This window comes from Chlamydotis macqueenii, chromosome 7 (genome assembly GCF_036417535.1).
Source record: "Chlamydotis macqueenii isolate bChlMac1 chromosome 7, bChlMac1.mat, whole genome shotgun sequence".
Lineage (NCBI taxonomy): Eukaryota > Metazoa > Chordata > Aves > Otidiformes > Otididae > Chlamydotis > Chlamydotis macqueenii.
In genome coordinates this window covers 24,784,920-24,807,945 of record NC_141562.1, presented here as the reverse complement: position 1 = coordinate 24,807,945, position 23,026 = coordinate 24,784,920, and the positions used below count along the sequence as shown (strand labels likewise).

At 38.0% G+C, this 23,026-nt stretch overlaps 1 protein-coding gene across 4 annotated transcripts in view; it reads left to right on the top strand.

The window, feature by feature from the left end:
* Positions 1 to 21,939, top strand: part of LCOR (ligand dependent nuclear receptor corepressor) — a 63,518-nt gene extending 41,579 nt beyond the window's left edge. For all 4 annotated transcript variants that reach the window (XM_086752662.1, XM_086752663.1, XM_086752665.1 and 1 more), the window contains 4 exons: positions 1,531 to 1,663; positions 6,265 to 6,552; positions 9,455 to 9,548; positions 12,383 to 21,939. In XM_086752662.1, the coding sequence (XP_086608788.1) occupies positions 1,531 to 1,663; positions 6,265 to 6,552; positions 9,455 to 9,548; positions 12,383 to 13,352 (1,485 nt within the window). In that variant the 3' untranslated portion in view covers positions 13,353 to 21,939. The remainder of the gene's footprint in view (positions 1 to 1,530; positions 1,664 to 6,264; positions 6,553 to 9,454; positions 9,549 to 12,382) is intronic.
* Positions 21,940 to 23,026: the final 1,087 nt, after the last annotated feature.

The following is a 23,026-nucleotide window of genomic DNA, read 5'->3' as shown; positions in this document are numbered from 1 at the left end:
TTTCATTATAGTTAACCCTTCAGTTCAAATCTGTATTCTTTAGGACTATCTGAAAAATGCTAATCTTTCCTGTGAGAGACAGCAGGTTTGAGAGCAAGCCTGGAATCTCTCTCTTAGGGAAAAAAGCATCAGTCACTTTGTGAGATCTTTGTTCTGCAGACTCCTACCTTCACAGCAAATGTGCTGTCTTACTCACCTGTCACATCTGTCACTGCATGCACCTTATCTTTTTATTTAGTGTAAAATACTGCTTTGTCTCTATACTCTGTCTGAGATGGTATCCTACCTTACTTTTGATAGAGGACTTTTGGAAGCCGTTGAAGTACAAATTTGAGGTGCAAGCCCATGTTGTTCAGGCCAGAGTCCATTTCATGTTATTGCCCTTTGCACGTAGTTCATGTGACTGCTGTGTGCGTTAATTTGCTATGGGCTGGTTATATAACCTTGCTTCATTAAACCTCTTGAAGTTGGCATGGCACAAACGTAAAGACTTTTTCTTTTAATTTATTGTAAATTACAAATGAGTTGCCGGTTTCTTCCTTCCCTTCTAGTCCCATGAGGATATGAACCTGAAATCAACTTGTACGGTACAGGCCAAAAAAACCAGATGTAGCCTAGATATTATGGTAACCGATACTTTGTAAAGGTTAACAAAACAAAACACTCCCTAAACCCAAAGAGTGGTTGTGTATGCATTCCTGCAGTAGGTAAATACAGGTAACTGTAATACAGCTTAAAATGAAAGTGGAGGGAAAGGGCCAGGAAAGAGATTGTTCTTCTAAGCAGGAGCAAGGCATTAAACTGAAGTAAATGAGAAAATGGATATAAATGTGTCTGGGAAGGGAATTCAAGCATGTAGATTTCGTATTTTTGTAACCATTGTCTTCTGGTTTCTGGAGTTGTATTTAAAATGAGTAATTTATCCTGTCATCTCACAAAATTTAATTATCCTAGTTAAAAACACTTCTTTTGAAATATTCTTAAGATAACCCAGTTGCTTCCAGTTGTAAGAGACAGAATGAATTTTAATTCATTGTGAGTGTTATAAGCAACTAATTTAAGTTTATTTCATTTAAAAGTAGCTGCTACTGAGCCTTTTCACAAAAGGACCTGTTTGTGGCTAATGCTTGGTCATTATTGCTCAGTTTGCATGATCACTGTGTGGAGTAAGAACAACTTCTGTGTTTGCCTTCAACAGTTATTTCTTGGAACTAAAAGTAATAGCCAAAGAACAAGTGCTAGATATCAGATTTGCAGCCAAATGTTGTAAAATATCTAAATCTTCTTCTTTATAGTAAGCTCTTATTTCTCATAATGTCAAATCTTGCAGGCTTCTGTTGCATTTTCAACAAGAAAATAGGACAAAGTACAATGTTCTAGAGCAGTTAAAAATCAAGTTATACTTTCAGTAGACTCAACTCTATGACAAGTACCTAGCAAAGTTTTTAATTTAATAAAATATTTGATGTCTAAGGAACTTTGTTCATTTTGGAGTGAGGAAGATCTTACAAATATTAAATATCTTTGCAGGAACACTTAGTCAGTCTGGATGAGCCAGCCTCGGAAGCTGGACAAGAAGCTCTGCTTAGACAAGAGCAAGCAAAAATCATTCGTTTTGAAAGGCAAGCGGAAGAGTTCCTCAATGCAGTCTTTTACAGAAAAGGTTAGTTTTAATGGGGGAAAATGGTGTCTGTCACTGGTCGTTTTGAATGCAATGCAGGTATCAAAGATCTGATGTTCAAGTTGTCATCCTATGTTCAGTCTTTTTCAGTTGTTTGCTTTATATCTGTATACATATATTTATAAAGAGTGAAAACTGATTCTCAAATAATGTGAGCTTGGGATAGAGCAAGAGTATAATGTGTTTAACTGTAAAACAAGTCTCTCCATGAGAACATTGATGTTTTGCGCTTGAGGAATGACTCAGTTCTTACCCAGCAGAACTGTTCCCTTGAAACCAATGTTTAGGTAGTGGGCTGTTCGGAAGAAGGGGCAAGTGGCAGTGGTGGTAGTAGATGGGTAATATTTTTTTTTTAATTATTTAAATGGATGTGCACTAATGCAGGTTTTCTTACAGGTCAGCAATCTTCTCACTATGGTCTGTAGTGATTAACTACTCCCAGCAATCCACAGTATAAAATAATGTTGTAATAGGGCTAAGGGGAGCATATGGAGAATTCAAAATGTGGTCAGCAAAAGAATTGGAAAAACCAGTACTGTGGAATATGCTAGCTCAATGCTAGAAAACCCTTTAAATCTCTTCTGGAGAGTTATGTCAGTTAAATCGTGCTCTTAGGAAGGCACAAAACTCATTTCACTGTTTTCTACCAATCTGAGAAATGGGAATCCAGAGGTTGCTTACAAATGCATCCTGAATGAAAGTACATTGTACTTATCAGTCAGACCCATGTGTGAGGAAAATCTGCCAAATCAGTAATTCCAACCTGTCTGCTGGGGGACAATGAGAGGCTTCAGTTGAACAAATTAGAAACTGCTGTAGCCAGTCCTCAGCTCTTCCTCCTAGTGACCAAAATATTTAAAGGTGTTTTAAGTAGATAACAGTATCTTAGCCTTTCTTTTATTACTCAAATAATAATAAATACAAACTATACATTATGATGTATTGCATGAAGTACAGAAGCATGTAGGATGGGAGGAAGGATAGTTATTGCATTACTACTGATAGTTCAGATAATGCTTTTATTCCAAGGCTTCCTTTTCAGTAGTGGTGTGGGGGTGGTTTTTTTTGTTTTTGTTTGTTTGTTTGTTTCTTTTAAGGTTAATGTTTCCTTTTTGCTTTTAAATTTATCCTATCTCTCTTTAAATCCAGAAGGGATTTAAGAAAATAAAAATCTAGCAAAAATACCCCTTTTCCATATTACTTTTCTGGTGAGGGAAAAACATGCCATTCTGTCACTTCCAAATTGTTTATTAAAGACTTCATCCCTTTAACATTGAGCTTAAGTTTTTGTGTACGACCTCTGTGCATATCTTATTAGAAATACATACTTTCCTAATTGTTGGAAAATTATTAGCACATATTACAGTGTGCTAATGAGGGGTTTAACTCTGTGTCCATGGTCACATACACAGAATTAAGATAATGAAATCACTTCAGATGTCTAAGAATCTTTGAGAATTTTTTAAATATACTCTTGCTTTCCTTCGCTTGGCAAAGCTGTGCTTGGTGCAAGAGTAATAAGGGAGGGGAAGAAGCCTGGCAGGAAGTCAGTCCTGAATCCTTAATGCATCGTTGTCAAGCTTGGCTGTGTTTAGACTGCTTGAAAGGTTATTCTAACTCATGCCACTGCCATAAGATCCACAGGCACTGTCATACTGTTGTAGTTCAGCTAAACAAAACCACAACACATACCAAAGAGAACACAAAGAATGGCAGAACTCGGACTCTCCTACGTTGCTCAGAGATGCTGGGCTCTCCTGGCTTCATGCTAGCACTTGGTTCTTTTTTTCTTTCCATCCTCACTGCCAGTAACACTTGAGACAGGTATTTTGTAGCCCAGGCAGATCGGAGAAAATGCAGTTATTCTGTGAACAGATGCCTGTTGCATGTCAAGGATGTGCACTCACGTACTTAACATAAATAGATAATTAGCAGGATCAGCAAACTTTCTAAACAGGTTTACTGTCCATTAGTCTTATGTACTTTCTCTCTGCTTTATACCCATGGCTCTCTGACTCAGTAATGTTTTGTTCAAATATTCATACTTTCCAGTGAAGGCAGAGTAGTAGTACCTAGTTGTCAGTTACCTTTACCTTGTGGCAGGATAGGACCTTCTTTTGATAATTTAATGAAATCATTCCCTTTTTTTTTTTTTTGTTTGCTACTGCCCTTCTAAGGTTTCAGTATAGATAAAATACACAAAAACTATTAAGATTTTAAGGCTCAGAGGTACTGCTTTAGCCTATTTGTAGCTGATAAATATTTGCTGTATTTTTCTTCTCTGAGAATTTCTATGTTGTAGTTAACTCTAGTTTATTTTTTTCAAAAAATGTAGACACCTGGAGTCAAGATAAACATCTGGTTGATTTCAAGTGATGCTGCAAATGCACCAGCAAATATTTTCCACTTGCTTTTGAACAGCATTAATCCTTAGCATTCAGGCTTTATATTAAGCAGGAAGCCTTAAATGTGCTAGGTAACTACCCTTTTGCTTGAAAATTGAGTTTTGTGTCCTGAATTAGTGAGTTTATCTTGAACAGCACTAGAAAGCTCTCAGTAGTCACTCTGTGCTGATTCTTTGAAGTTGCAGATTACAAAGATGCATGGCTGTAGGCATATGTAATATTTGCTCCCTGAATTTGGAAATACGTTCAGCTGTAAGCATTACTGAATGCACATGGGTGTGCAGTAAAGGTGTGCCCGGAAAACACAGGTGCCATAGAGCTCTGCATTCCTGCCAGCCCCACTTGTATATGCTACAAGCACATCTTGAAGAGTTGGTATCAGTATGATCAGGCCATCCGTTTGTGTCCTTCTGGGCTTTCCTAGAGCCTTTCATATGTCCTTCAGCAGGTTATAATAGAGATGTTAGGAAATGGAAGAAAAGTCACTATAGTGGGGAAAAAAAGCCTCCACACTCACTTCTCCAGGCCTGTGTCCTTGTGGACCTTTTGGTAAGAAAGTGAGAATATAAATGTGCCTAAACTTAAGTTTAGCTCGTCTCTTGGTGGCTTCTTAAAACTCTAGTGTCTTGTCCCTAGCAACAATAAAACATCCTATAGATTTTACAAGAGAATTATTGCGTTTTTATATAAACATCTTGGAAGTTTACAGCTATTATACCCCTGTAAGAATATACATAGTGACTGTATAAGGTCTTAGATTTAAAAAGTTGTGCTTAACAAGAAGGAATTTGGGCTTGATAAGTATTTAAAGCTCAGTATGGTTTTTCATCAAGAAACACAGCAGCTGCTTACTGCTGCTCTGTGGTTTGTGGGCAGCTCCACGCTCAAACCTTCCTGTCAGTCGTCCTTTACAGATACACTAAAGCTATTTTGTTGGATTGATGCACTTTTGTCAAAAATGGTGGCAAAAGGCAAATCTGGGGCTGAAATGCCCCAGAGAAGATTTTGCTAATGCTTCAAACAGTTCAATCTCAATAGATTATCTTTCACCCTGGGCAATTTTTTTTTTAAAGAGGAAGTAAACACTTTTGTATTGTTCCATTTTGAGAGCTGCTTTTAAAGATTTGTTTAGTCTTCTACTGCACAATTTTCTCTGAATGTTTCTTCAGAAATAGAAAATCAAACCTTCTGAGCCATTTCTGGAATTGTATGGTTGTGGCGTGTTGTTTTGTTTTGTGGTTTGTTTTTTAAAACAAAACAAAACAAAAAAAACCCCCACCAAAACCAAAAACCCCAACAAACTGATTTGGCCAGAGAACACAATCAGTGTTCGAGGTGAAGTGGCAAGACTTAGCTTCTGTGATTTTGCTTTCACATAATGAATTACCACTGGTCTAAAATAGTGATTTTTACCAGTCTATTTTCGAGTTGCCCATATCCCCAGATTTGTATTAATACACTATTTTATATAAATAAATTGAAATGTTTACCTGTTCCATATAACATTTCTTACTAATAGATTTAGCAGCTCTTCTAGGAATAGGATTACTTTTCGTATGACACATCCTGGGTTTTTGTATATGTAAAAGTTCTTTGGGTAATCCCTGTTGATTATAATGATAGAAATATCAAAAGAAATAGATAGAATGGGGTGGAAGACACTTGAACGTTTAATCTTCATGTGAATGATTTTGAAGAATCGGAACTATAGGGCTTTATTTCTCACTAAACTTGTAGAGGACTGTTGCAGCTTTACTTTCCTTTCTACTCTTCTGTAGCTGCAGGTAAGTCACTAAATTCTTCCACTGAATAACCTGTTCAGTTTTTTTGGAATGAGCTTCATTACTTGGTACTTTTCTTCATGAGTCCAGCTCTCCTTTCCATTTCCGCACCTCTTAAAGGTCTGGTTGAATATATCTATATTTGAAAACAAAAGATGAGATTGCGTATTTCTCTTGGGAAACTATTATTTTGGGAAGGTTATACCAGAATTAGCAATGGTTCTTGTTCAGGTATTCTAAGACTAAAGTACATTTTCTGCAGAAAGTATTTTATCTTTGGCTTTCTTTTTTTCCCTAGTTTTTGGTTGTTTATTTTTTTTTAATAAACAATGACTTAATATAAAAGCTGTTTTACTTAAAGTGCTTCCTTAAAAAAAAAAATCTCTAATATTTACAGACAGTCCTAGGGTCTCTGACCCCAATATTCCCCTAGTGGCCCGTGAGATCATGCAGCGAATGATCCGACAGTTTGCTGCTGAATATACCTCAAAAAATAGCTCTACTCAGGACTCCAGCCAGCCCAATAGCACAAAGAACCAAAGCCTGCTGAAAGCATCTCTGGTCGCCTCCTCTCCCACGGCTGCAACTGCTCAGAACCCTGTGCTCAGCAAACTTCTCATGGCTGACCAAGACTCACCTCTGGACCTTACTGTCAGAAAGTCTCAGTCAGAACCTAGTGAACAAGGTAGGACTCTTACCAGTGTCTTGCATGCTACAGCAATCCAGTAATGGCGTTCTTGTTGCAAAACCAGACAGAAGTTTGCCCTTTTACATAAAATGTAAAGTGGAAAAGCGGTAGATGTTTTTACAATAAAATAATGACCAGCTAGATATGGCTGTGAGAGAATAGAGTTTTTGGAACACTGTGGGCCCATTGACATGAGTGACTTTTTTGAAGAAAAAGGCAAAGGGGATGGACATGCTCCAGACTCTGGGGACAAGTGTGCTGTTCCTGCTGGGAGCTGCAAGAAACAGTCTACCAAAATAGACTGCACACTTGCTGATAAGACAAGTTCACATGGTCATGAAAACCATGATCTTGTCTCCTTTCTGAAGATCAGTACACAGTCTGACTGAAGGACTGCTTTATTTTCTTCCTGGTCATAGTGTGAAAACAGTATCTTTTAAAAGTCTGTGAAAAATTGCTTTGTGAAGGCTGTAAAAATGATACCCATGAACTGTACAAAACTTCCAGGTTTATGCATTTGGAAGAAATGTCTCATTTCTACCTTAAAAATAGACTTGTTCTGCAGAGCACAGATTGAGTAACTTGTAATAGTGTTGCAGAGCTTGCTTTAATTTGAAAACCTTGCTTTCCATCATAAATGTTTTTTAACAAGCAAATTCTGTGACTGATTATAGTATGTTACTGGTTTGTTTCTTTTTTTTTAACTGAAACTGTTGAATAGAGGTTATTGTAAGCGTATCCTACTGATAGGATTAATATGAGCCCTGTTACCCTTCTTTAGAAATCTGTTACTGTCTGAAATCATTCTATCAAATACAAAGTAGGCTGTCCATCCTCAAGCAGAAAAGGGGCCTTAAAAAAAAAAAAAAACAAAAACAAAAACCAAAAAGGCTTTTTGCTAGCTAGAATTGTAGGTATCCCTTTATTCTTTGAACTTAGTTTAATGAAGCTTTTATGTGTCCAGTAATATGCAGCTTGGGCATCTGGACACTTATGTACTTACAGCACTTAGTGAAAGTTGTTGCCACACTTCAGTTACGAAACTGCAGTGAAAGGTTGCAGGGTGTCTTTCTTGAGATCAAGACCTGCACATTTAGCTGATAGGCATTTGTTTCTAGCTCATGTTATTATAAATGTATTTCATGAGTTGCTTTTGCATATATGTTTATAAATGTTAAACTGTTCTCATTGTGAAGCTTTTCACTGAAAGAAAGAGAGAGAATCAGGTTTGCTTTTTTTTTTTTTTTTTTTTTTTTTTTTTTTTTTTTTTTACCTAGAGGATTGTATAGTGAAGAAGAAAGCATGTACATGAACTGTTCTTTAGCCATGTGATGAAAGAGCTGTAAGATAATTTATAATGTTCCTAACGCTTGTTATGGAATTAGAACATGTGCATATTAACTTCTACAGTAATGTTTGCTGATGTAATTATTTTTTTTTCCAGTTTACATTTAATGTAATTGGGAAGAGGTTTTGCCAAACTCATTAATGAGAGATTTAAGAGGCTGTCATGGAAGACTGCTAGTGGTGCTTTTTGCTATATTTCTGTTCCTGTGCATTGAGGGGAACCCAGCTAGTTTGTAAACTTCTCCGTTGCGTATGAGGCTGGTCCTACTTGCCCTCAGAGACTTCTAAGTTGTAATGACCCTTCTGACAGGGGAAGCTTGGATGCAAGTGCCTTTGGCAGCAGTCTGTGCTGTTTAATGCAGCCTCTTGAAAAGTAGGTGCTGCTTGATCCAGTCTCTGTGTCTTGTGGCTGCCTAAGTGTTGTTCAAAAGGAAGACTGAATTGTCTCCTTGCTGAAGTTTGGGTTATGGTATGTTCCCAAATGCAGTGGGTGGAACAGCTTTCTGTAAGTTAATTCTAGTCTGCTGTTTGTCATGTTTTTCTCTCCATATGTCAAATGAGAACTTTAAGCAATCTGAAAGCCATCTTACATTGTTCTTGTGTTGGGTAGTATTTACTTGAGTAGATGGAATGAGTGAGGAGTTCTGAAATGTCTCCAGTGTACCTTGCCAACAGGTTTCATTTATCTTTGCCTCATAAATTCCCTGTTTCAAAGTTTCCAGGAATTTCAGATGGCTGTGCTGCTTCTATGACAATGTTGCCCTTATTAAAATGACCAGAATTTCAAGTTGTTTCAGTGCAGTTGGAGCAAGGCTTTTCTAGCAAAAAACACTCCCTTTTCTGTTGCCTGGAAATACAGAGTTTATGTAAGGGCTTGCAGAGGAGCATGGGTGAGTGTAAGGAAGTGCCGTTAGTGAGAATGGAAGAAGCAGTCTAGCAGGAAAAACAATTTGGTGTATGGAAGAAGAGAGGGGGTAAAATGGCACAATAGAGAGGGGAAAGGCAACAACTCTGCTAGTAAGGACCCCTCAGAGACATGGAAAAAAGGAAGAAGCTCACTGCCGAGTGAGGAGTCGTCTCACATTTATATGTGTGTGTTCATTTGAAAGTGAGTTTCACATGTGAAATTCTCAGTGAATTTTCCTATGGAGATTTGGATAAAAAAAAAATTCAAATACTGGTTTAAATCTCCCCCAATCTCAGAAACCTGACGAATGTCTGATTTTAGGACTGATGAAGGTTAGTTATGTGATAGTCTGTGGTGTATCCTGAACTGTCATTTGTAGGTCATCTTTTATTCTCTGGCCCTTGTAACAGATCCACTTTTAATTTATTTTGCTAAATATTGTGTGACTTCTGAGGACTATGTTGAAGACACCTGTAAGCCAAATTGGAAACAAATCCAAGCTGTAGTTTGGTTTTTTTTTAAAAAAAAAAAAAAGAAAATGCTGTGTGCTAAATGTGACTTTAGCCCAGAAGCTTTGTTTTGTTAAGGGATAACATAGCTGATCCAGTTTCTTCAAACACTGAAGTAATTATTTTGTCTCTGCAGACGGTGTGCTTGACTTATCCACTAAGAAGAGTCCTTGTGCCGGTAGCACCTCACTGAGTCATTCTCCAGGGTGCTCCAGTACTCCAGGAAATGGGTAAGAGAAAGCAACTTACTATGACCTTTTAAAACTGTTTTTTACTAAAAATGTGTGCTTACCTCCTGTTAATTTTAACTTACTTTGGTGTTAACCCTTTGGAGTAATGTGTTTTTCAACTTGTACCTTTGGTAAATACCTTCATCCCACCTGCCAAATAAGAGCTTTTGCAAACTGAGACAGATTTAACTTGCAATCAGAAGGTCTAGTATCTGTTATTTTAGCCAATTTCGCACTTAGCCGAAGATCTCTCCATTACCTGCTTCTTGAGTTCAGTGATAAGTGATGTCTGTCGAGGTGCAAGTTCAGTTAAATGTATGAAAAGTCTTAGAGGCTTTGCAATATAATTTAGATTTCATTTCACTTAGGGGAAAGTTAGCTAACAGGAAAGTTTATTTTAGTGGTAGCAATGATTTGGGTGATGAACCAAGCTGAATTAGACTTAAATCACTGCATGCTCTTCGTTAAAATTTCATAGCATAAACCACAACTTAAAAAAATAAAAGAGGAGACCATGGGGGGAGACTCTGGTAGTTCAGAAAACTTTAAATATGGCTTTTTGGATTTGTGATTGTACTGCAGCACTGAACAACTTAATTTTGTTTGTTTGGTTTTTTTTTTTTTTTTACCTGTGGTATACTTTTCTTGCCTTAATTAGTTCAAGGTGTGAAAGAATGTTATATCAACAAAATTTCTTTAAGGTTTCATATTTCTGACGGTCACTGTTCGCATACATTTAGAAACCCTACTCTTAGCTAAGATTGAGTTAATTGTACTGGAGAAGCTGACTGGCAGTACGAGGGATTTTGGGTGTTGATGGGAGAATTTTTTCTTGAAGCTACTGTGAACAAGTAATTTTTTTTTAGTGAAGAAACAGCATATAGTCTAAACTGCCATTTAATTGCTGGATTTAGCTTTACAATAGGCTTTGAGAAACTAGAAATTTTAAACTAACAACCCACCGCCACCAATCACATGTACTGCTAGCAACTGATTTAACTTTTGCGTTTCTCTTCCGAAAAATATTACTGTCTCAGATTTCTCCCTTCAAGATTACTTTTTTCCATTTAATAAAATACTTCAATCTGTGTTTAAAAGTTAGTCTTAGTACTTTTTCCACAATTCTTTGGCATAAACCTTCCCTGCCAACTCTTGTTTCAGTTCTGAACAGGTTATTTCGAGCTTTGTTTTCATAGGAAGGCAGCAGAAGCCACTGAGGCTGTGTATTGTTTGTTCCCTTGTTTGTGTATCAAGTGAGGGCCAAAGTCCAGCACACAGAGCCAGCATCTGGCACTGTCCTGATCAGTTCTGTGGGTCTGGAGAGGATGTGGCATGCTGGCACCTGTGGTTACTTGTACAGGTGTGTGGTAAATGAGGGTGGCTGCAGTCTGTTTGGCATTGATGAAATCAGGTGTGACCCTCTGGCCTAGTTAGCTGCCAATATGACCTTTATTTAGGTGTCACTGATGTGCATTCTGATGCTGATACATGCTTGAAGAAGGGTCAGAGAATGCACATGGCTTAAGAGAGTTCTCTGGAATAGCAAACTTTTCATTCATTTCTCTGGATTTTGTTCTGAATCCTTGTTGACTCTTGTTACCCACTTCAACTATGACCTTCCTGGAGAGAAGCTAGCGGCATATGTATTGAGCACTGTGTGTTACATGCCAGGTCCTTTCAGTGGATATATTTTCTCTAAAGGGGTTTGTTTTTTGTTTGTTTGTGTTGTTTTTTTTTTTTTCCAATCCTAATGTAATGTTAAAAAGAATAATGCAGCCTTTCAGCAGTACGTATCCTGTCCTTAAATAATGCTGACTTAGCTAGAGGACTTTACACAGGAATAGTGTCCCAGAGCATTAAAATAGAATTGCTTACTAGTCTCTTCATTAATCTGCATGTTGAACATGGAAAGTTTGGGGGTGGATTTTGAAACTAGTGTGACTTAATTACTACAGGGGGCTAAGCAAGCAAAATATTAAAATTCCTGTGTTTATCTGCAGTAGTAGTACTTTGTGCCATAGAAAGAACACTTGTGATGAAAGGAAAATGGTAAAAATACATACCACTCTTTCTGCTATTAACCCTTGATCAGAATGACAGTTGGAGCTTAGATCTTTTTTTTCCTAGCCATGCGCTTTATCAGATGAGAATCAGGGATGTGTATATATGCAATTAGTTGTTAAGAAAGCAATTTGGTAAGTCTGATGTAACGCAGTGCTTTCATATTTGGTGCTTAATGAAACTAAAGCAAATACCTTTGAGGCCTGTGAAGCTTTTTTTTTTTTTTTTTTTTTTTTTGGTCCTGGGCAGCAATTCTTCCATATGATGTAAGTGAACATCATCCAAGGTTTCCACCTATGTGTAGATACTGCAGATGGCAGTCATATTTGCATGTTGAATATGTTGCACTTTGGCTTACTCTTTTATTACTGTACTTGTTTAGTGGTAACGTCACACCAGTAACACAGTTGTGTGTAGATCTATGGCGATTGATTACTACTTTGTAATTAAGGTGCTATTTTCAGACGCTTGCGCGAAGCCTTTTCTACTCCGAGAATTTGTGAACCCAACCAGAGACCAGCCAACAGGTTTCATTTTTCTTTGCCCAAAAAGCTTCTCTTTTTTTACAAACAAGTTTTAAAACTGACTGATGCTGAGACTTAAAAAAAAAAAAAAATTAAATAAAAAAAAAAAATTTAAAATTTAGAGAAAAATAAATAACACAAAAAGTGATGTTACCCAAGCAAGGCCTTCTAATAAAGGAGTGGCCCCCTCACCCATCCCTCCCTACCTGTGCAAGTCCTGCTCACATCAGTTTCCTTCCATCCAATTAGGCGACCTGGGAGACCCAGCCAGCACCATCCAGAGGGACTACAGAGTGGTGATGGGGTACCTCCAAGAAGCTTGCAGGATGGAACCAGGGAAGGTTATGGCCACTCCACATCTCTTAAAGTACCGCTGGCTCGATCACTCCAGATTAGTGAAGAACTGCTGAGCAGAAACCAGTTTTCTACGGCTGCCAGCCATGGGCCATCTGGACTACAGAATCATGGACAGCACTTAATATTATCCAGGGAGGCTTCTTGGGCAAAACCACACTACGAATTCAATTTCAGCCGCATGAAATTCAGGGGAAATGGTGCACTCAGCAACATCAGTGACCTTCCTTTTCTTACAGAAAACTCTGCCTTTCAAAAAATGGCACTTCAAAGTAAACAGGATGGGAAAAAGGACGTGAGCCATTCATCTCCTGTGGATTTAAAGATACCACAAGTTCGAGGCATGGACCTTTCATGGGAGTCCCGCACTGGTGACCAGTACAGCTATAGCTCTTTGGTAATGGGTTCACAAACGGAGAGCGCGCTTAGCAAAAAGTTAAGGGCTATCCTTCCAAAACAAAACAGGAGAAGTTTGCTGGATGCTGGACCAGATTCCTGGGGCTCAGATGCTGAGCAGTCTACCTCTGGACAGCCATATCCCACCTCAGATCAAGAGGGAGATCCTGGCTCCAAGCAACCTAGGAAGAAAAGAGGGAGATACAGACAGTACAACAGCGAGATACTGGAGGAAGCAATCTCTGTAGTTATGAGCGGGAAAATGAGTGTTTCAAAAGCTCAGAGTATTTATGGGATCCCCCACAGTACACTGGAGTACAAAGTTAAAGAGAGGCTGGGCACTTTGAAAAACCCTCCAAAGAAAAAAATGAAATTAATGAGGTCGGAGGGGCAGGATGTTTCAGTAAAGATTGAATTAGATCCCCAGGGAGAAGCAGCACAAAGTGCGAATGAATTGAAAGATGAGTAGGGATGTTGTAGAGTGCCAATTACTTTGCAAACTGGGTGAGCACTACTGCATAGTTCAACCACCACTGAGCGCACCTGATTCTCCTGTTTACTGCAATGCTCTTTCCTTTGCAGTTTAGTGTAGACTTCTGTGGGCACAGGTGAAAGGTGTGCTCTGAATGTCACATTTGTAAATTTTTCTAGCCTGGTGTGGCACAGTTTCCCTTCTTCACCTGCCCACTACTTCCCCCGCCCCTTTTTTTTTTTTTTTTTCTTTTGCCTTTTGCATGTTTCTCTGTAATAGAGAGTTGAGTTACCTCACAAAGAATGCAGATCTGTGGAAGTGGACATCTTGCCTGTAGAGCCTGACTGAACTTTTGGTGTTGGATTTTTCATTTCTGCCTTTATGGAAATAAGTCCACTTTCTTAAACTGATGCTCTCTTATAACCAGGCTTTTTTTTGAATGAGAATCAGACTGTCATTCTTCAAAATGTTTCAGAAATCTTTTTTTTCCCCTCCTTTTCTTTGATCCAGTTGATTGAAAGATCTAAGCTAAATCAAATGATTTAGGAATGGTACCTCTCTTGAACTCCGAAATTTGTTTATTAGATGGATAATCAATTGGGTCTAATTATGCTCTTCACTATTTTCTTTCTAAATTTAACATACTTACCATTCATTGTCTGCTTAGTGCTCACCCGGAGGGGAGGGGAGGGAAAACTTACATACACTACCTTCAGAATATGTCAGTTAATTATTTGTAACACTACCTTCGCTGTAATTTTGTTTGATATTTTTGAAGGGTGATATTTAGAGTCACCTGCTTGAGGATGTAGCCTTATCTCACGGAAGACAAGCTTCTCACAGTCAGGAGCAGTCAGGGTACACTAAATGATGTATTAGGGTATGCCTCATTATAACAGAACTACGGTTCTTTGTGACCTTTATGCTTTTTACAGACTTGATTCTGAGTTTACTAAACTATGTGGTTCCAACAGCTAGTTTAAATGACTCTAATCTGGGGAAGGGGGATTTGTGTAACAAACTACTGTGATACTGCAAAAAAAAGAAAAAAAAAAAAAAGAAGAAAAAAAAAGCCCACAAAACGGTGATCTCAAACGTTACAACCTCAGTAGTCTGCCCAAATATCCACATTAGTGAAGGAGCTTGTTAATGTTCAGGGAAGAAGTAAAACACTGGTAGCCTGATCTAATTCAGGCTCTGCATCATATCTATCTGTAATACTGTCAGGGTCGAACACTCAATGAATGGGTGTTTCCTTTTTAAATATTACAGTTGCCAGTAGCAGGAATTAATCTAAGTCCTGCTTTTTAGTTGTTGTTTTTATTTAATCTATTTTGATAGTGGTTTAGTACATGCTAGAATAAGCATTTAAACACCATAAAAGCACTCCGTAAACCACAAATCCAGGTTTTTTCAATATGATGATATCGTTATCATTATGTGGAGATCCAGGATAAGTTTTGTACAGAACGTTTATCTTTGATACTTTCTGCGGGAGCGGTCAGTAACTAGGTGGAGCTTACTGGATTTACCACAGTAAGACCAAATCGGAATTGCTGATTCTTCAGGTAGAAACAATTTGGTCTTAATTTGTGCAAAAGGTAGTGGGAATTACCATTTTTTTTCCCAATTTGCACAACCAAAAGAAGCATTGGAGTTTTTGTGTGAGAGCATTAACTAAATGTTAGTGATTGGAAGTGTTTTCTCAGAGCTCGTGGGAGGGTGGCGTAGATAGCCCTAGGGATGCTCAGTGACTTCTGGAACAGTTGATCCTATTAGCCTCTGCCCCTCCCCAGCAACTACATATTTTCAAAGGTTAGGCACACCATTGCTGTTGTTTTAAATATGCACTGCTCATTCTTGAAACAGACTGGGCATTTGGCCCCAAGTATACTTTGTTTTTGTTTACTTAATATATTTTAGTACTCAAAATCCTGGTTCCTTGTAGCTCTCTAATTGTCATCTTGGCATTTAAAGCAGTTAAAGCTCAGTAGCAGTATAAAAACTCTGCAATACGTTCCAGTTTAGCTGGTGATTGCAATAAAAGTCCAGTTAAACGTGTGGTTTCATCTGCTGTTGGAGGTTACGGTAGAAAGTTTACTGCAAGTTTAGGAAAAAAAAAAGTAACACTGTTCTACTCTTCAGAGAGGTTTAACCTTTTGCAGTTGTCTTTATTTAAGCAACACAATTTGAGTTTTACTAAACTTGTTACTGTAGTGTATGTGGAGTGCTCATTTTACTAACCTAAATATTTTGTATGTGTATGTTTAAGTGGGTGACAATCGTGCAGCAGAAGAATGGTGTGCCTACCCTTTAATGCTGCAGTTTTAAAAGATAATTTGTCTTGTCATTTCAGACTGTAGGGTAAGAATTGTAAATAGATAGTGAGAAGTTGAGTACTCTTTATTTGCTTTGGTTAGAAAGTGGATTTAAAAAAAAAAAAACAGAAAACAAAAAAAAAACCAAACAACAAACCAAACGTGTAACTTTCTCAGTTTAAATGTCCTGAGACCTGAAGATTGTAATACTCACATCTGCAAAGCTTTTAAACACAACACTTGATCTGTGATAACTTAGTATTCAGGTAATCTTTCTTTTTCAAGAAGCTTTTGAACAACCATATTTCCTCCAAAGGTCTCTGTTGAAAAAGGAAAAAAAAAGAAAAAAGTGTAGATTATTTTTTAAGCACTAATTGCATTACGTTGGTAACTGCAATATAAAATAGCCATTATTGTTTTGTGAAGCATGGTTGAGATTAGTTAGTGGTCCCTTTTTAAAATTTCATGAGCCTCTCAAGAAATAAAAACAAATTTTAAAAAAAGCTGCTGAATATTCAAAAGATATATATTTTACCTTATTGTAGGTTTTGTAAATTTAGTCTGTAATATTCAGGTGCACCTTTTAATGTTAACTTTTTGTTTCAAAGTCCCATCTAATGTATTTTCTCTGAGGTGATTCATCACATAAGACTAGTATCACTCTAAGTGCTGCAGTGATCACTGATGTTTTGTTTCATTTTTCACTACATATTTTTTACAGGCGCTTTCAGTGTAGCTAACTAGTAGTATTTGGGATCATTTTAAATATATGATTGGAATTAATGTTTGTCCATTAGCATGCTTAATTTTCTGCTGACCAGCAGTTTGCATGGCCAAAATCCCTGGTTGACCATATTTTGGTGTGGGAAGGTGTGGTTCACTGCTGTCTGTGTAACAAAAGCCTTGTTTCTCATGTTATTTCTGGTAAGTGGATGCTTATGTTACTTGGATCACTTGGACAGGAGAGAAGGTTTAAAATCTTTCTCCTGCTGCTCTTTTGAAATCACATTGACGTGTAACATAGACAAACTGCAACCCTGTAAAAATCAAGACGTCGTTAGGAGGAGGCCTTTCGGGTATTTTTCGTCACTAGTTTTCTCTTATTCCCGAGAACGTCCATCCAATGTAGTTATTGGACTAACAGTATTGTTGTGTACTACGTTGATGTAGCTGAAAAAGCCTGACAGCAAGAAACTGTGAATAATATTTGTGGCAGTCTCTGAAAACTAGTTTTTCAGTCCAAGTATCATGAAGGAGAATCCCTCTCCCCTACCCCATCCTAGAAAAGTAATTTTATATTTTGTGTGTATAAAGTTTTAAGAATCAAGTTTCATATTGTACTGAAGTTTAGGTGTCGCTTGGTAAATCTTTGCTGCAGCATATAATTGAAGATGAGTAAGGCTTAGTGTGGTAGGGGTCCTGGTGTGGAGTTAATTATCGTACAGTTCTGGTGAGAAAGCCCAACATGTATGAAATGTGTCCTTTTTTTGATTTGGACTTGTAAGATGTAAAAGTGCTTTTTTAGAACTCTGACCTATTACAAACTATTACCTCACTTTCAGCCAGCTGGATCCTCATTCCACAGTGTTGTAGGCATTATTGTGGCCGTAATGCTTGAGTACAGCTATAGCGTTGAACGTTTCCAGTTAGATATTGTAGGGACACGTTTCTGGACTTGTTTTTGTTTCTGTCAAAAGATATTTTATTTTCCAGTTGTTCCCTGGGTTTTTTTTAAAGGCTCAAGACAGTTCCCTTTAGAATTTCTCATTTTTGCCTGTTATGCAGGGGAGGTTGCTGCATAAGCAACAGTACAGGTATGCCTGTACTTGCTGCAGAACTCATCATCTGATGCTTGTATTACCAACGCTATTGCTAAACCTGAAGTCGAACTCTGAATTTTCATGGCAATTGGAAAACAAATGATTTTTAACAAATGCAGGTGTACAGGTAGGATATGCATCTAGTAAGGGAACACATTCAGCTTCTGTGTTCTCAAGCAACTCCTATACCACCTTTTTAATAGAGCTTTCCAGTGCTCAAGGATGTTCCTAAACATGGGAGGCAACTGCACATGTGTTTAAACTGGTTGAGAGCAGACAAGGAATAGTCTGTGCTTTGTCTTGTGGCAGGCTGACATTTCAGTCTAAATATTTCTTTCATGAGAACTTGAGAGTACATTGCCTTCCTCTGGAAATTCACAGGTGATTCAGGGGCTGTGGGGTTGAGTAAGCTTTGTATAGATTGGAACAACTTTTTAGTTCTGATTGAATTGATTTTTATATCATCTGCAACAACTGTTATACGGGCAAAACTGGAATTATCATGTGTTTCTTTCCAGTATACTTTGAAGTAATGCTCTTAAGATGTCCTTGAGTATTAGGAGAAGAACATAGTGTCCAAGGAGCGAAGGGAACACTGTGCCATTCCCTTGTTTCTCAAAAACAGTGTGGCTACATTCATAATGTAAAGAGCTCTTAATTGAAGACAAAATTTTAACTCTTCAGTGTAAGAATGCATACCCTTGCTGCAGTCCAAACTCTTATGAAGGCAAACTTATTAATCTGTACTGAAAGCTTTGTCACAATATGTTAAATATCTTAGATTCTCTGCCAAGCGTTAGAGGTAGAACAGGAAGAGTTGTTTCCCTCATTTTCAGGAGGATCAGAAACTTCTAGGTTTTCCCCACAAATGTTTCAGAAACTAAATGTAATTTCACTCTAGGTCAATGTTGCTTTTTCTTGGCACCAGTAGATAATGTTGACTAATACTGTTTTAAAAAGATGCACCTAAAAAAATGTTGAGATCAGTTTTGGTATTATAAAGGTTTCCACTTGATCTTGAATTACATAAACTCCATAATTAGAACCTTCAGAAACCTGAAAATCTGCACTGCTAGTTACATGCAGGTCTGCTGGATGTAGCAAATACAATAACCACTACAGTTACTTATTTCTAATTATCCAGTGTATAAACACGATGTACTGTGATGATCACTAAGCAGAGAGATCTTGCAGACTCAAAATGATCTGTAGATGCACTCCACGTATACCAGAAAAAAACTGTAACTAGTTACAGCATTCCAGTGTCCATCTCTCTCCCTCTCTCCTGTTCTTGCTTTGATTGGGGCCAAGTCTCTGTACGAGTATTACAGCAGCAGATTTTTTGGACTTCATGTCCCATCAAATTATGCCTATATTCAGGAACTGTCACAAAATCTTCGTATTAACAGAGCTTTATTTAATCGTCACAAAAATCTCTTAGCTTGGTTGGAAAGATCAGTTTGTCTGGGTGAAGTACTAGGAAGAAGGAATTTTTCTTTGCCTGTCCGGGGCATTTCATTAACCTTCGTGAAAAATACACATCCCAGCCCCTACCCTGTGCTTGTCTCTACCGAATTGGTAAGTATAGCTTAGAAGGACTTGAGATAATAGCTCTACCTGATGGAGCAGGGATTAGGACACAGGGATTAGACACATTCTGACTGGAGCAGGAAAAGTTAATGTCAGAAAACAATTTCTACAGTTATCACCTAGTGCAGTCTAACTTAATGTTTCTTCCTGCTCGGAAATAATGAAGACGCTACTACAGCTACTAATACAGTTTATCAACTACTTGGTGCTACGTTTCTCAAATATTTTTGCAGATAATGTTTTTTATGCCTGCGTGAAAGCATGTAAACTTTACTGTCACTATAAAAAGCACTTGTCTGACCTATTCTAAAGTACCAGAAAAGGGATAAATAACTGCAGCACTTTTTCTGTTACAATGCCAGAGTCTTAATTAAATCTGGTCTTCAGGTTAAGAGATATTTTAAACGTACAATCTGGGATCATTAGCGGCTTTTCAGGTCAGATCAAAAGTTCTCTTGGGATACTAATCTGTCTTTTAAAGACTAGTAACAACAAAATATTCTGAAGTTCAGGCAGGGGATGTATATATACATGCCTGGTATTTTTAACTGATCATTTCAATAGGCCATTTCAAGGCTTGACATTTGGAATCTGGGATGATGGGTAGGGAAAGGAAGGTTTCCCAAACTGAAAAATCATTTTAGACCATTGTTTAATATTCAGTTTGAAAACTATATCACAAGAAAAATGGGTAGGGTTTCTTTCTCCCTTATGCCTTCAGGGAATAAGTAGTATTTAGAATCTCTGGCTGAAATTCAAGCCTTTTTACCGTGTAAATTTTTAATATAAACTCATTGACATGCTTTTTACATCTGAGGACTGAAAATGGATCTTAATGTTTAAGTTGTGGAATGGTATATTTCTTAAATGAAGGGGGAACATTTAAAAAAAAATAGATTAGAATACCAGCATTAGTGAGCTTAAGGAATTTTAGTATGTAATAGCAAAGTATAGCAAAGTATTTGATTAAAAAAATTAATCTTGAATTGCTAGTCTGTAACTAGGTGCATTCTAATTTAGCAGGTGAATATTCTTTACTTATCGATATATGATGGGCTTTTTGCAAATATAAACCTTTATCTGAGTCCCATGTGTTGCTTGTACTGATGGGATGTATGCTTACAGCAGCTTATTGCTGCTTTAAAATGTATAAAATATGTTTTGAGTGTTTGCTCATAACTCTTTCTAACCTCCACTTGTTAAATTGTCAGACATTGGTATTTTATCAGTCCGCAATGTAAGTTTAAACTAATGTTCTTAGGAATCCAACTTGTACACACACTGTTTAAAAACCCTCAGGGACAGTTTACACACTATCCTCACTCAATTCAGGTACTTGTACTCTCTTCTTAAACCTAGCAGTGACTTGTATTTTGTTTTGCTTTTCTTTTGGCGTGCTGATAGCACATCCTTGATGAATGTCAACTTAAAACTCAGTTCAGGTATCCAGGTATAACTCAGCCAAACGGATTTTAAAGCTGCATATTTACTCTCCAGCACACAGTGCCTCAGACACTTATAGTGGCATTCTGTATATTCAGTTATTACTACTGAGCAGATCGCGTGGGGGTTCCTGGTATGTATTGTAAGAAATTCCTATGTATATTATATAATATGTATTATATTATATACATATATAGTATATATGTTATCTTAAACTTATATATTTTAAAATGCCACTACTAGCCAGCGCAGCTAAAAATGAAATACATTCCCAACTGCTTCTGTGCACCGCAGAGGCAGCTTCTTAACGTGGCTCTTGCTTCTCTCTCACCATAACTACTTCTAACCTCAAGCACGGGTCCTTGGCTGTCTGACCTCTACACTCTAGTTATGCAATGTCCTTAGAGAATTCTGTGCACTGGCCACTGTGATGGAAACCAATGGGCCGGGAGTGCTTTGAGTTTATTAGTAATTGTTCTGCCAAAGTTGGTGTTTGTATGACAAGCGTGTAAACCTGTCAGATAATCAGCAGAGGTCCAAGTTGGCAACGGTGTACGTGGCCGCTTCCACCTAATTGGTAGGACCGGACCCTCAGCAGGTGTCTCCTCTAATGCTGAGCTCGAGTTCAGAATGTGTTGGCACTTAACATGCGTAGTGACGGGCCTCCGTGCTGCGCTCGCGAGGAGGCAAAACTTTAATGTAAAATCTGCTGTTCTGCTCTCGCAGTGATCTGTTGGCAGTCGCGAGTCAGCAACACCTCTGCTTTATTATTTGACACTTTACATCTAAAAAGTCTTCTCTTTCTATTTATGTAACCCATAGTCTTTGAAGAGTATGGAAAATGGCATTTCTCTCTGACCTCTAGAAGTTCAAGTGTCATGGGAAAAAAAAAAAACAGGAACCCCCCCCTTTACTCTTATGGACCTCATTTCAATATACTGTTTACAGTTTGACGGAATTGTATAATTTAATATTTCTCTTGTACTGTAGTTTATATTTATTTACAGATTTTTTTTGTACTGTGTGATTTGAATTTTTTGTTCCTTGCTATGATCAATGTTTTATGTAGTAGAGCACTTATGATCACAAATTAAGGTTTTTGGTTTGATTGCACTACATTAATTTTTTTAATGCAGTTCTGATTTTTTGACTGGACTAAATAAGCTGTGTCTTAATGTATGTGATAAGTACTTTTAAATTTTTATTTCATGTGGTCCATTTATTTTTTGCATTGTATGTCAAAGCGCTAATTCTCTTGTTGTGCATGTGTAAGATTTAATGGCTCCATTGTATTATTTGACCATGTCATTTTGGAAACACATTCCCAGCTGTAACGTTGTGTATGGTAGTTTTCACTGGATGCTAGACTTTTCAAAACCACTATTCTTCTAATAAATTTTGTTGTGAAAAACTTTAAGGGGTTCCAATTCTGTTGTTTCTAGTGTGCTTTCTATAAGTGTCTGCACTAATCATGGGAGGTTATGAAATGCGAGCTCTCACAAGTCGAGAGAAGCAGGAGAGGAAGTGAAAATAGAAGGTAAAACTAATTCCAGCCGAGGGATTGAGCTTTGGAGTCTCCGTACTCCATTTGTTTCTTGTCCTAAATAGGATTGGTGATAAAGCTGCTTTAGCAGCTGAGTAGGGAATACATGTGAAAGCTGAAACGCTGTCTCGTAGCAGCCCGCTCTCGTGAACTCCCGTACTCTAATTTGCTCTTCCCTACTGGCCACCTTAATTTCTTTCATGGTAAATAATTTATCTGGTGAAGAACGAACAGTCTCTCAGGGAGGAAAAAAAAAAAAAAGTGATGTAGGCGTGTTCATTGCGCACTTGGTAATGAGTCAAGGTTGGAATGGTGGAAACCAAAGCCTGGCTGGGAACCTGGCCATTGCCTTGTGCGGTTCAGTTTGGCTTGCGTGCGCAGTCGTGTGCGTGCGTTGGGTCAGGTCGTGGGGCAGCGTGCCTTGCTGAGCAGCAGGGTTGCGTGCCAGAGGAGATGGGACCAGGCGGACGGGGGCTGCTTAGCTGCTGGCTTGCACCAGTAGGCACTGGTGTGTTGCTTTTATTCTCCCTGCAGCCACCCGCTCTCCCTCCGCAGAGGGCAGATCCCCAGCTCCCGATTAGCATATGGAAAGCTCCAGCAGCTCCATCCTGCTCTCCTTCAGCACAGGGGCACAAGGCAAATTCAGCACTGACGCTACGCTTCAGCTGGCCCCTATTTAAGACCCATGTTTACTTTCTTGCGACTGTCCTTCGAGTTGATCTACTTTTGATGTTATGCATTATTGATACCGAAATGCTGAATGCTAAAAAGTAGGTTACAGTAAGTGGTGTATAATGGACCCCACGTGAGTTTAGGCGTTTCTGCTAACCTTTGTGTTCAGTCCTAGAATGATTTTGAAAGTGAAGCATAGGGATTTCCTAGCTTTAGGAAAATTTATAATGCTGCACACTGTCTAGCCCAGGTTTCTTTTCTCCTGAGAAATTGCCTTTCTTAGCT